This window comes from Sarcophilus harrisii, chromosome 2, assembly GCF_902635505.1.
Source record: "Sarcophilus harrisii chromosome 2, mSarHar1.11, whole genome shotgun sequence".
Lineage (NCBI taxonomy): Eukaryota > Metazoa > Chordata > Mammalia > Dasyuromorphia > Dasyuridae > Sarcophilus > Sarcophilus harrisii.
The window spans coordinates 612,729,201-612,743,006 of record NC_045427.1 but is presented as its reverse complement, the minus strand read 5'-3'; the positions used below and the strand labels follow the sequence as shown (position 1 = coordinate 612,743,006).

The 13,806-nt window shown below is 49.5% G+C and overlaps 1 protein-coding gene across 2 annotated transcripts; it reads right to left on the bottom strand.

The window, feature by feature from the left end:
* Nucleotides 1–1,124: 1,124 nt before the first annotated feature.
* SYNPO2L (synaptopodin 2 like) lies at nucleotides 1,125–11,559 on the bottom strand. 2 transcript variants are annotated; one of them, XM_003755098.4, is made up of 4 exons: nucleotides 10,378–11,559; nucleotides 9,193–9,344; nucleotides 8,042–8,556; nucleotides 1,125–5,320 (listed from the first exon to the last, which is right to left on the bottom strand). In XM_003755098.4, the coding sequence occupies exons 1-4, from the start codon at nucleotides 10,480–10,482 to the stop codon at nucleotides 3,084–3,086; spliced, it is 3,009 nt and encodes a 1,002-aa protein (XP_003755146.2). In that variant the 5' UTR covers nucleotides 10,483–11,559; the 3' UTR covers nucleotides 1,125–3,083. The 2 variants fall into 2 exon arrangements, with proteins under 2 accessions (XP_003755146.2, XP_003755147.2); XM_003755099.4 differs by lacking the exons at nucleotides 8,042–8,556; nucleotides 9,193–9,344; nucleotides 10,378–11,559 and adding an exon at nucleotides 6,779–7,981 and having other exon boundaries at nucleotides 1,129–5,320.
* Between the last annotated feature and the right edge of the window lie 2,247 nt (nucleotides 11,560–13,806).

Below are 13,806 nucleotides of genomic sequence, written 5' to 3'. Positions count from 1 at the left end.
AGGTTCTTTTACCTGACTTCAATTCCTGCTCCCCCCCCCCAACTTTTTTTTTTTTTTTTTTTTTTGGCCAAGGTCTCCTATCTCACCCAGGCTGGAAGTGCCACAACCCCTGAATCAGACTGGAAACTTTGATTTCAGTTTCTGACCTGGGTGGGTACACTCCTTCTAACCCAGTAAAGTTCACCATACTGGTTCCAGATTGAGTGCGGGCACTTTAAAGCCACAGCAGCTCAGAATTCCTGAGCTCAAGTGATTCACCCGCCTCACATTCCCTAGTAGCCCTGCCAAGACTTCTCATTCTTAAGCCAAAAGTTACTATCATTATTTCCACCCCACACTGATCTAGCTAATGATTAGATTTTGAGAACCCTGTGAAAAAATTCTGTTTTGTACTCCCTTCAAACCCTAGATTTCACCCTATTTTGTCTGTGCGTGCTGCAGCACTTCCCAGTATATTTACTTTTGTATCTGGGATCTCTCTCCCCATACTCCTAACCCTTTCCTTGTTGAGCTTTAGCTATTTTAGGGAATGGTTCTGCAAATGCCAGAACACCTCCCCCTTACTCTCCCCGACCTGCATTTTGGGAGTGCTATCCACATCAATCTGGGTCCCTATTACCCATCCTTTACCTTCTGTTACTGTCCACTTCACCTACTATTCAAAGTAAATGTAAAACAAAACAGCAAAATATTGGTTTCTGTGGTTGATTAGAACTGCTGCTGAAATGGGAGAACCTGTGGGCTCTCTGCTTATAGTTTAGGTTTCTATGGGAATTTTGTCTGTGGAGCTTTCATGGAGCCTTGGGCTGATTACTGGCATAAGCATGCCCCCTGCCGACAGGATGGGAATTGTAGCACCCACCCTTCCCTAAAAGCCCCCCAAAAAGGCAGTCTTTCCTCTCTGGCCAGTCTTGGGGTTTCTTCACTATCGCCAGCCCCACCTCAAGAGTCCCAGTGATGGACAAAAGTGTAGGGACAATAGGCCCTAAAGTCTCAAAGAACTAACTGCAGAGTCAATTCTCTGTTGTGTAGCACTCAAGGAAAATGGAGAATGTGTGTGTGTGTGTGTGTGTGTGTATGTGTAGGCATGTATTCCTGGGAAAGATGGAAAAAAAGGGGGGAAAAGGGTCCAAACAGAATGAGTAAGGGACATGGGGGAAAACCATGAAGAGGAGGTAAAAGGATGGAGAAAGCAGGGAATGAATAGGAACATAGGCAGCTGAAGAATGAATGAGGGCAGAAATTGTGGTGTAGTAAGTGGGCACAAAGGCATCACGGAGAGGCAAGGTAACTGGCCAGGTGTAGCAAACAAAGTTTATTACTGTGCACAAATCAGAGTAGAGGGACTCACTCTTGAGACAAAGACCAAGCAACAGAAAAGTTTGGGGGAGAATGTATCCCCTAGCCTGCTCCCCCGCCCCACCCCAGTTCAGAGATCAGGGTCTAATGCCTAAAGCAGGGAAATCTGGACCCGGGAAGGGCCAGAGTGGGCGGCTCTGGATGTTTTCCTGTCCCTAGCTGAGCAATCAGGACACGAGAGGAACACAGACAAGACAGACTCAAAGGAAGCAGCACAAGCTTTGCAGGAGGCAGCTGGGTGGTGCAGGGGAGACAGCGTTAGGCCCGGAGGCAGGACGACTCGAGTTTCAATTCAGTCTCAGTCATTTACTGGCTGTGTGACACCTGGGCAAGTCACTCAACCGCTATTTGCCTCAGTTTCCTCATCTGTAAAATGGGGATAATAATAGCACCTACCTCCCAGGGTTGTTGTGAGGCTCCAACGAGATATTTGTAAAGCACTGAACACATGCTGGACACACTAAGTGCCATACAAATGTTAGCTATTATTGTATCATCCCTCTCTCTAACAACTCCCATCCCTAAAGTTCTGCCCTCATTTCCCTCTCCCGCACAATCTATCTTTACCCACTTTCATTCTGCCAACACCCATCCTCACCCCCCACAGTCACTTAGGCTCCTCTTCTGTCCCCCCTTCCTGTGCCAAGTGCCTTGTCCTAGAGCAGTGGCCTCTTCCTGACTTTAGATCCATGAGGCTGGGAAGCCAATGTTTGTTTTCTCCCTGCTCAGAGGAAGTTCTCCATTCCCCATAACCCTCCCATAGGCCCTTAGAGATTGCCACCCACTGTCCTCCCATCCCGAGGAATCTGTCTGCCCTCCAGGCAAACTTCAGGCTACTATCCTTGGCTCTCCCTCCCCCCTCCCTAAAGTTGCTCTAGACCTTCAGTTTCTCCACTGCCATACCCACCTCTTTACCCACTCCTACCTCCAAGAGCAGAGTGGTTAACTAAAAAGGAAGGAAGACTAGGAGCATGCACTAGAAGGAGATTAGAGATTGGGCATCAGAGAGCCAGCTCAACAGGTATCTGGTTTAAGATTCCCTCCTTGCCAAAAAAATGGATCTTTTAGGGGAGAACTAGTCAGATCACCTGAGAGATAAATGAACGAGCTCCTGGCTCCTCTTTTCTATACATGACCTTAGCAGAGCAGGATTCTACATACTGGCTGGATCCAGGCTGGAATTCACCTCCACCCTCTCCTCACCTCAGGCACAAACACACACACACACACACACACACACACACACACGTGTCCAAGTGTAGACCAGGATTGGGGAAGAGAAGAAAAGAGAAGTCCAGAACAAACAAGGACCAGAACCTGGCTCCTCTACTCCCTGCCAGACAGATTCTTATTCTCATCAGTCATCCAAGCCTAAAGCTACAAGAGCAGTGCCTTCTCTTTGTATTTGGGTTCAGTCAACTCACTACTTATAAAAGGAAGCCTACAGAGAACAGGAAAACATAAAAGGAGAGACACAAATAAATGGGAACAATACAGAATTAAGAGGGTGAAAAGGGCAGAGAAGCAAAGAAAGAGCTGAGAAGCAGACAAAAAAGTCAGCAAAGCAGAGAAAGCTAGACACACAAAGTACCAGGAGAGGCAGTACCAAGCTATCCTGTCAGGGAACTTTCTCCAGGTATGTAGAGAGGAAGATTTGGGTGGCAGGAAGAACTCGGAGACCTTGCTAAATACTCCCTTTTCTGGCCTCTTGAGCTGTGCCCAGCTCACTGATGGCCTGCTCCAGGCCTCCACACATGTGCCTGCAGCCCAGAGCTAGCAGCTGAGAACCGGGGCCTGGCCACCTGGAAGCTGCAGGAACCGGGAGAGGTTCCGAGGCCTCGAGGAGACTCTAGAGTCGGAGCTGGGCTAGGGGCATGAATAGGAGTCGGGGGTATCTCTACTCTCCAAATAGGCTCATCCAGTGAAGTGGAAGCTCTGGGAGTGAGCACAGTTGGGGCCAGAGGCTCAGAAGTGGATTGGGGAGCTGGGGTAGAGAATCGACGGATCTCATGGACTCTGGTGGTCTTAGGAGACCCTGAGGGGATAGGGCTGGGGGTTGGAGGAATCTCATCAAAGCAGAACATGGCAGCTTTGAGTTGGTAGGGCTGGTGCCTCATGAAGTCGATGGCTTTGATACCTGGCTTTGTGGTTGTTCGGGGTCCCTGAGGCTGCATTCGACTAGGAAGGGTCCTTGCAGCCAGTGGGAAAAATGGAGACAGCAGTGGGTTATAGGCTATGGGAGGTGGGGCACGGATATTAGGGGAGTATTTCCATGAAGGAGGCAATGAAGGCGTAGGAGAAGGACTTCGGGGTCGGGAACTAAAGATTGGGCCGGAATCGGGACCCAAACCAGGTGTAGTTTCCACTACATACCTATCTACCCGGCTCTGCCTCTTGGCAAATAGCTCTCCACCTCGGCCCTGTAGCCGAGGTGGTTCTGGAAGGACACCTGCAGAGGGAACAGCCCCATTCACCAGACCATCAGGAAGACCCTTGGGGGCAGGCTTGGGTGCCACAGGGGGTGGGGTCTTGGGTGCCACAGGGGGTGGGGTCTTAGGCATCACAGGGGGTGGGGTCTTAGGGATCACAGGGGGTGGGGTCTTAGGGATCACAGGGGGTGGGGTCTTGAAACTTCGGCCTCCTGTAGGTTGCATGAAGTTGCAGGCTTCAGCCCCTAGGCTCAGGGCATCCTCTTCAGGACCAGACTCAGTCCCTCCTGCCCTGGGTTTCTCATCCAAGTTCTGCACCAATGACAGCAGCTCTGGGTTGGGGGAATTCTTTTTTTCTTCATTCCCCCCACGGAACATCTGTTTCCGCGCTCCTCTGCGCCGTGCTTCCTGTAGGATGCCTGTGCGGGGAGCAGGCACAGATATTCTCTGCTCCCGGCTACTGGGAGCCTCAGGGGCAGGGTTACTTGGATTGGATGCCATGGGGAGTCCAGTGGACCTCAGGGGAGAAGACAGGAAGATGGAAGCAGTGGAGGTCATTGCAGCTGTGCCGTGAGAGGCCTGAGAGTCGGGGGCACCTCCAGGTGTAATGGGCCTGTTGGGGGCAGGGATATATAGGGAGGTGGTAGCTGTCACTGGGCCTGAGGAGCATGGGGCATTGGTGGAAATGGAGACTGGTATGGTGCCAGGATCCTTTGGGGTGGAGAAGCTGGGGGCCAGGCTGGGACCTTGGGGTGGTGACAAGAAGGGGGGAAGAAAAGGACTGGGACTCACAAGACTTTCATTTGCCTTCTTTGGGGCCTGGGGACGGAAAACAACTGAAGTGGTGACTGGGCGCTGCCCTTGGAATCCTGGAGTGAATGGCCTTGCTGACCGATTAAAAATGGCTGAGCCTGGGAGAGGGGCTCCACCACCAGGGGCTAAAGGAATGGGACTGGTGGCAGGGGGCAGCCCTGGGCTGGGCGGTAATAAGGCTACCTCTGGGGGAGTGCTCCGTGGCCGGGGTGGTGGAGGACCCCTCCCATTCATCAGGGAGGGTGGGATGTCATTAGGTCGTTCCAGGGAGCTGGAGGCTGCCCGCTGCCGTTGCTGCTCAAAAAGCCGGGCCCCTCTCCCTGAGGCTTCACTGAGTCCACCCCCTGGCCCGGGTCCCTGCCCTTCTGCTGTGCCTGAGCCTGAGCGGGCCAGCTCCATGTCCAGATAGGGGCTGTCCCAGTCGGACTGATTCGTTAGGCTTCGGGCATCTGAGAAGGTCTCCTCCTCCAGCTCAGACTCACTGGTTGGGGGGATGCCGTCTTCCTCCTCCTCCTCGCCAGCCCCCCCTGCTCGCTCTCCCGCTGCAGCCCCAAAGCTGACCAGGGTGTACTTCTTAGCCCGTTGCCTCCTCTTCTTAAACATCAGCACACCCTTAGAGTGGGGATTGGGTGCGGCTGTCAGCAGGGACGCGATGGTCCGGCATTTGGTCTTGGCCTCCTTTATGCTCTTCTCTTGGACACTTTCTGTGCGCTGTAGCTCTGAAGGAAATGAAGGGAGGGGAATGGTCAGCGGATACTCTGGAGATTCAGCAAAATTCCCTTACCACCCACTCCAGAAAGCTGGCTCTTCCCTGCCCAAGTCAGCCTCTCTACCCTCCAGGCTTTACAATCCCTATCGAATGTTGGCCGTCTCTGGAAAAGCTCACCTTCACACTATTCCTCTTTCCCACACCCCAAAGCCCCACGCCATCCATGTGGAGAGGGGATAAAGTGCTGCTAGGGGCTGAAGGTGAAATCAAGGGCAGCTGGGTGACAAAGCTCCCACCAATGGCTGGCTGGCTTCCCCCCCTTCCCCAGTCTCTTTATCTCTGCTCCTTGCCCTCATTCTCCTAGCTCAGCTTCAGTCCTCCCAAACTAGTGCTCTTAGTTCCCCTCAGCTCTATTTAGCTCTCTCCCTGCCCCCAACATTCCAAACCCTTCCCCGGCCTCCATTTTTTGACTCTGGTGTCACTTCTCACAGGCAGAGATTAAAAAAAGGATTGAGGAGACAAAGATGAGAAGCTGGGGCCCCCAGAAGGCCCCTCTGGAGGAGAGCTCTGCTCACACAGACAGACAGAATTTACAGATGGGCTGTTAGACCCCACACTCACACACACCCCCCATTAGGTTTCTCTTTATCCAGTTGACAATTTATGAAATAGTTCCAGCCCATCTGAGCTACCCTGCCTCAGTCATCGCCCCTCAAACTCCACACCCACGCTACTCACAAGTAATGTGGATGCTGAAACTTCAGAGTCCAGCTGAATCCCACCCTCACCCCCCCATCATGTTGGAGGTGAAGGCACTGTCCTCTGGGCCAGAGCTGCCCTGCACCACTGCCAGGGGATGGGAACAAAGGAACACACACACAGCTGCTGTGCCCGTCAGCACCCTGGGGCAGGGCGGGGCTGGGAGATGAGAAAGGCAGCCTGTGACCCCGCCTAGGACATGGATACTACCTGTCCCTGGGTCTCCCACCCCCATCTCCCAAATCATGGGCTCTTACTGCCTTTACACTCAAGTTACCAAGCTACTTCATTGTTAGGGGCCTGTCCCAATACATGGACTACATCCTAGGTTCTTGACATGTATACCCATAGGTTCCTACTCTGGGTTCTCATCTTTACAAATTTTCTGTTTGCACACATGCTCAAATATAAGATCCCAAAGAAGAGTGTTCTCACTCTTCTTTTCCACACACATTCACAAATAGCAACTCTTGTTTGCCCGCTCTCCCCACATGCCCTATATCACATTATGGTTTGCCCATAAACACTTTCCATGACGTGAACACCAGCCCATTTCTTGGAAAGGGAGGAATTTTCAACTTCAGAGAAGAGAGAGGAACAGGAAAGAGGAGGCAGAAAGAGATGCAACCTTAGACCTCCCACCCCGGGTTCCCCAAGATACCCTGCCATCCTAGTCCCTCGGCATCCTTTCAGTATGGGCAGGTAATACCTGCATATGGCTGGTCCTGCCGCTCAGATCCGGAGCCTGGGGCCTTGTCCCAACTGGCTTGGTCGAGTGGCTCCTGGCTGAGAGGTTTGAAGGTCTCCATGCTGATCGAGGCACCGTTGTTTGGAGCAGGACCAGCTTGGGCCTTCCCCAACACCTTTTAAAGCCTCTTTGTCTTGGCCCCAGAGCTGGCAGCTGAGTGAGCTCACTGAGCTATTTTGGGTCCTCAGTCCCCCTCCCCTAACTCCACCCCACCACAAGTTTTACTATGATGGACATAGGCATCTGCCCACCTCCCATCAAACAATGAGTTTCTGGGGCCAGCAGCATGAAAAGTGACTGGGTAAAAATATCTCTGGCCTATAGGCGAATATACTAGTGAGGGGCAAGAGGGAAGAGATGAGAGAGAGCAGACAAAGATAAGAATTTCAACAAGGGTGGAACCTTGGTGGGCCTGGCTCCCTATGTGAGAGGCGGATGTCTCTTTATATAGTTTAGAAATCTCCTTGGGATCTCAGACTCTCTCTAAATTATGGTGTTCTGTGAAGTTCTGTAGTCCTGAAATCTGGGAGTTAGGCTAATGGATAGGATTGGCGGGCCCTCTGAGGTTTGGAGGTTGTCAGGGAAGTCCTGGGGGTGATATTTTGAGACCCTGTTCTGTAGTCCTCACCAAAAATAGCAAAGAGCCTGAGATAAATGGTACTTACCGGTCTCTTCTGCACAGATCCACATTCTTGCCAGAAATAAAGAGTTGGAGACCTCTTTTTTCACCCTTCCCCATTTACCAGGCCTCTCATGATTTCACCCTAGTTTCAAAGTCTCCACTCTTTTAAACTCTATTTACAAATTCTCTTGACTCATCCTCCCAGTTTTTTTAACTGGCTCTGGTAGCGTACCTACAAATAACCCTGACGTTTTCTAGCATGACCTCCAAACACTCCCCATGCCTATCTGCCCCCTGCCAAATTGCAAAAATCTCTGCATCTGTTCATAGGCCCTCCTCTCTTTGCTCAGCATCCCTTTCTGGCCCCCGACTAGATCCAGTTGGACCTTCTCACTGCTCTGAATCAAGGAGGGGAAAACCCCCACCCAATAGGGGAGCATGAAAAAGGTCCCTATTGCCTTCTATAATTGCCACTTCTCCTTGCCTGTTCTCTCAGAATAAATTCAAAGGCAAAAATGAAGCAGGCAGATATAAAAGCTTAGAATGTGGGCTTGAAGAGAAATTTGGGCTCCAAATTTCAAGGAAGGGTGTCAGTCACTCACTGGCTTGCTTGGCTTTCTGGGTGTAGCTGGTGGTGAGATCCTCAGCCACTGGGTGAGGCACAGGCCCCACCATGGGGATGAGATGGGGCCCTGGTCGGAGTGGGCCGTGCGGTAACAGCAAAGCTTCAGCTGGAGGTGGCTGAAGAGATGCTCCCTCTTCCCAGGATGGAGAGCTCACACGGCTGCCTCCCAGAGCGGGGGATTCAAGACAGGCTGGGGCAGGCTCTGCGGGGCTGTCAGACAAAGAGACCTCCTCCGGTGGGGCCCCTGGAGGGCTGGGCCTGGTGGGACCTCGGCGACGGGGACGGCGGGGCTTCTCTTGGGTGGCAGAGCCATCCACGTCACTATCTGTTTCCCCATAATATGCCTCACTGTCTGGGGGTGATCGCAGGTTTCCAGGCTGTAAAGGCTGAGGGGCTGCAACCCCAGGAGGCTCAGGACTCAGAGGGGATGAAGGAGACAGTACTCGAAGCTCACCAGGAGATGGAGAACGAACAGGCCCTACATCTCCTACCCTGTTGAAAGGAGAGAAGAATGTAGTGTCGGGTCACAAGAGGTAGGTTGGGTAAAGATGGGAAAATGAGCTGACAAAGAAACGTAGAGATGGACTGAGGAAGGGAGAAGCTTGGGTCAAAGCACAGGGAACAGGCTTGGAACGTAAGAGGAGATACAGTAGGGGTGATGAGGACAAGACAAGAAGAGAGGCTAAGGGAGGGAAAGGACGAAAAAGGAAGATGTGAGATGTGGGCAGCAGGAGATTAAGAGGAAGATAGGCTGGGAAAGGAGTGGGCCAGGTTTAAGAGAAGCACTGGAGGAGCAACTGGGTGGCACAGTAGATAGAGCACCAGCCTTGAAGTCAGGATGACCTGAATTCAAATCGGCCCTACTTAACACTTCCTGGCTATGTGACCCTGGGCAAGTCACTTAACCCCAACTGCCTCAGCACAAACAAACAAAAGTACCAACACTCATACACACACACCCCATCCATGTACTCCTGACCATTTTGAGAGCCCCCACAATCACACTGTCAGATACACAGACACACACATACACCAGAATTTAGGAAGTTGAGAATGGATTAGTGAGAAAGACCCCAAAAGTGGGGAAGGGTTTGGGACATTGATCAAGGAGGGATAAGGAAGCCATACCTCCGAACAGTGAGGATGAGCTGGGTGCCAGAAGCATCGATGAGGTTCATGGCACTGGCATGGGAAAGACCAGTGCAAGCTGCCCCATTGATAGACAACAGTTGGTCCTGTTCTCTAAGTCCCGCTCGGCCTGCCTGACTTCTCCTTCGGATCTAAGGGAATGGAGGTTAGACAAATATATAAAATGTAACAGAGCTCACAGTGAAGGACTAGGGCAGGAAAAACCACAATGTAAGGGAAGTTTTGACGCTGAGCAGCCAGGAGCAGAGATTGTAGAGGAAAGGGATAAGCCTGAAGACTGAGGAAATGGGACAGATTCAGCAGATAAACCAGAGTGTGCAGGGAAGAAATCAGAATTTTGCATGAGAAAAAAAGTATGGGAATGCCACAAAGAGGAGAAGCTAGATCTTATAGTCTCTCTGCAAGGCTGCCTTTCATGAATAGTCCTCAGGGAGCAAGAACTCCAAAGTCCTGAGCCTGACTGTGCTGCCTACTTACTTGTGCAACCTTGGAGAAGCCGCACATTCCATGTCACAACAGAAGTGGCTGAATAGGAGGATCTCTTTAGATCTATGATCCTGTGATAATTTCTGCCCCTCAGGGTGCTCAAATATCTACTTAATCAGGAAAGATACCCCCACAGCAACAACCAAATTTTAGAGAGCTCAAGAGGATTATGTGTTTAGAATACCTTTCTATCACAAACAGGCCAGGATTGTACCCAGAGTTTCCCCTTTCCTCCACTTCCCGAGGAGCTCAGCCCTGAGAGATCTCTAAATCTGTGAAGATCTCAAAGTCTGTGCAGCCCAGCAAGATTTGTCAGGGGACTATGAGAGGCATGGATCCTTCCCCAACTGCCTACAGTTTCATATGTATATGAGGATGAAGCAGGGGACAGATTATGCAGACCCACGTTTGGGTGCCAGACTTTAGGATCTAACCCCCATGGAATCCGAGGGACCTAAGACAAAGCCTACCTCCCTTTCTATACCTAGGACTGTGTCCAAAAGCCCCGGTTATGAAGTCAGGGGCTCAGATCCACCTCCTTTCACCCAGATGTGGAACACACAATAGTTTTCTTTTCCCTCTAATGTTTCTTTCCTTGCAGCCTTTTGTGGCTATCCCCAAATGCCTCTTATATTCCCCTTCCTTGCATCCATTCCCTCATCAAAGGATCCTCCTTACCTTGGACACCTGCAAAGGTTTCCTCTGCTCGGCACCCCCTTGTAGTCGGAAGCCCCAGGGAGCTCCCCCTGACAGCGTGACCTGAACCTCTTCCTCAGCACCCATTACTTAACTCAGCCTGTGACTCCTGACTTTTAGAGACTGTCCCAGGAAAAAACTTGAGGGGTTAGAACCCCTGTCCTTGCCGTCTGTCTGTCTTGCTACTGCTACCAACCTCTAGGCCTTTCCTCCCCCTTCCCCCCACGTTGGGTGGCTCAGCCCTTGGCTCGGTACTGCCCAGGACACATGTCCCGTCAATCGGGGCTGTGCTCAAAATAGCTGTTGGCTCACCCCCGCCCCAACTCCTCAGGCTGTGCCACTCTGAGGCTAATTTTAATCCAAGCTCTTGGCCCTCCATGTTCTTCTACTCAGGCCTTGCAGCCTCTATCCTCCAGGTCCTACTGAGATGCCTGCCTTTCTAGCAACTTCTCCATCTCCACTGACTGGGGGGCCAGTGCCCCTTCCCAGAGGCAAAGAATAACAACCATTCCAAGGTCCCTAATGCTACAGCCAGATCCTTATTAGCAAAGTCCATCTACTCCCAATCCTTTGAACAGTTCTCCCCAGGAGAGACTTGCAGTACCCAATGTGACATTCACTACTGCTGGTACTATTGCTGGAGTGCATGGGGTGTTCATCTCTGGTGGGAGTCCCTGAAGGACTCACCTCTGGTGTCCTCCTGACTCTCCCACCTCTTACCCATGGCTCCGAGAAGCTGTAGCATGAGTAGTGTTCATCCCTGATAACCATCTTGGCTAATGGCCTAAACTAGGCTGAGGAGAAGCATCAAGTCTTGTCAGAGACTTTCCTTCTGAGAATTGCCAGGGATGCCACGTCAGCTGGCAGGGGGGACTCAGGAGGTAGAAGGGGGCTTGGCTTCTGAAGCAGGAGGTTGTGTCTTACAGGTGTTAGATCTTTTCTTAGGATGAAGCATTAATTCTAGGTGTCTCCCTTCTGCGGACCTACCTACGCAGTAATCCCAGACGAGAGTAGATATAAATGGCTACTGGGGAAAAAAAATGTTGGAGGGGAGGCGGGAAAACTGGGGAAAAAATATTGGAGGGGATGCGGGAAAACTGGGATATAAATGGCCAGCTTTGCCATAGGCAGACAAGGCTGTGGAGAAAAGTAGAGAGAGGCAGAGATGTAGAGAGATTCAGGGATGCAGAGAGATGCAGAGACATACACACACTTGCTCTTGCTTCCTGCTAACCCTGCTGAGATTACCAATAAAGAGAGGCTGTTTGGCACCTTAACATCGGTCTTGTCTCCATGTCTATCCCGGGAGTATTGGTATGTATGGCCCTGGCAATCAATAGCCTCGTGGGAGGTTACAAAGTCTCAAACCCATTGGTGAGTGAGGAGGGTATCTACCACAAGTGTGAGAAGACTTTCCCTGGTGGAGTGAGCAGGTGACTGCTGAAGCAAGTACTGGGGAGCCTTAGAGCTTGGTCAGACATCCAAGAAGCCAAGGCCATCCCCGTCATCCCTGGATAACATCAGTCAGCAGCCAAGAATTCTATGTCTTGATTCTATGATTCTAAAAGAGAGAGTGAGGCTGATGACTTTATGCAGCTCTCAGCTTCTTAAGTCCAATTCAAACACAAATCAAGACTTGTAGTGTCATTAGTTCTTTTCAAAAAGGAAGGACAAGCAAGAACTGCTGCTATCACCACCATCACCATCACCATCACCATCACCATCACCACTGCTTTTTTTTACTGCTGCTGCTACTACTGTATTACCGCTGTTCCACTACTACACTGTTACTACTGCAACTACTATACTACTGTTGATACTGCTATTACTACTACTATTGCGCTGCTGCTGCTTCTACTGTTATATTGCTGCTGCTGCTGCTGATACTATTGCTGCTACTGTTACTACTACTGTTATACTATTGCTGCTGCTACTGTAGGGAACTCCCAGGAAGATAAAAACTTTAGGAATTGGGATGTTCTCCTCTTCCTAGGATTAATCAAGAGTGCATTTAAGCTTGAAATCATGGGAAACATAAAGTTCTGGCACAATTACTGAGGCACTGTGAACCTTACATAACATTGAGTCCCTAGAAACTAACAACATGCTTCAGAGAGTTAGATCATAGAAAATAGAAACCAGGATTGATTACAGAGCAATGCCTTTCATAGTAACATGTGGTTTTAAGTTATATAAGCAACATAATTTCTCTCAATAAATAGCCCCCTTGAATTATCAGTAACCTCATTTGCAACTACCACTAGCCCATTTGTGTAGTGCTGGTCACAATATACTACTACTGCTGCTGCTACTGCTATTACTACTACTATCATTGCTGCTGTTACTGCTACGACTATTGCTGCTGCTAGATTCCAATGAGTGGTCTGGTCACTCTTCCCATCCACAGAACAGTTTTACTTTTATATTAACCGTTCAGAAAATTAAAAAATAAAACATTCTAACAACCACCAGGTTTAAGCACCTATTATGTGCAGAACATTGTTGTAGAAGAAATAAAGTTTCGACAAAACACTATCCCTATCTTTCCTGGAATTTGTAGTATTAGGTATGAAAAGACCAAGTAATTCAGAAGAAAATTTTCCATGGGAAAGACAGTCATGCCTCATATATAAGCATTACTTAATGTTTTTTTTTTTTTTTTCATTCATTTATTCCTTCAGAGAAACTAGGTTCAGACCTTAATCCTGACACTGAGCAACTTTTGGTAAATCACCTAATCTTTGGATTTTAGAATTTTCATTTGTAAAATAGTAATGGAGGAGGGAGTTAAACTAAGGAAATTTTTTCATTATCTCTAAGATCCCTTTCATATCTCTATGATCTTATGACATATATACAAACTATAATACAAATGAAATACTGCACAAAAGTATAAACAAGTCCTAAGGAAGTCCCAAAGGAGTTTCAATACTAATTGGGGTAAGGAAAGGCTTCCTTGAGGAGAAAACACAATGTGGGCTTGAAAAAATGGGACAAGAATTCCACTGGCCAAGGTTGTTGGTTGTTAGTTAGGGAAAGGCCATCCAAGGAATAGGGAACATCATGAACAAAGTTATCAAAGTAGGAAATGGTGACATGAAACTCCTATATATCAACTGGAGAGTAAACCCATTTTTCTAGGGCATAGAATAGGATGAGATAAGATTGGTACCTTGAATGCCATGAAAAAAGTTTAACTTTTATTTGATAGGGAATCATGCATGGGCCATTGGAGAGTTTTGAGTAGAAGAGTGGCATCAGTTTATCAATGCATGAGTAGGATAGCTTGTAGGGATATTTATGGTGGATTGGAGAATGGAGTAAATAACAACATAGAATTGTAGATTTAGAATTGGAAGGGACTTTAGAGGTCATTGAATTCAACTCCATCCTTTTACATATGAGCATATT

Bases quoted from the DNA above. Each gene is read 5' to 3' on its own strand.
- SYNPO2L (XM_003755098.4), bottom strand. From the start codon at position 10,482: ATGGGTGCTGAGGAAGAGGTTCAGGTCACGCTGTCAGGGGGAGCTCCC. The intron at 9,345-10,377 runs GTAAGGAGGATC...CCATTCCCTTAG, and splicing joins AACCTTTGCAGGTGTCCAAG to ATCCGAAGGAGAAGTCAGGC. The intron at 8,557-9,192 runs GTATGGCTTCCT...TCCTTTCAACAG, and splicing joins CTCATCCTCACTGTTCGGAG to GGTAGGAGATGTAGGGCCTG.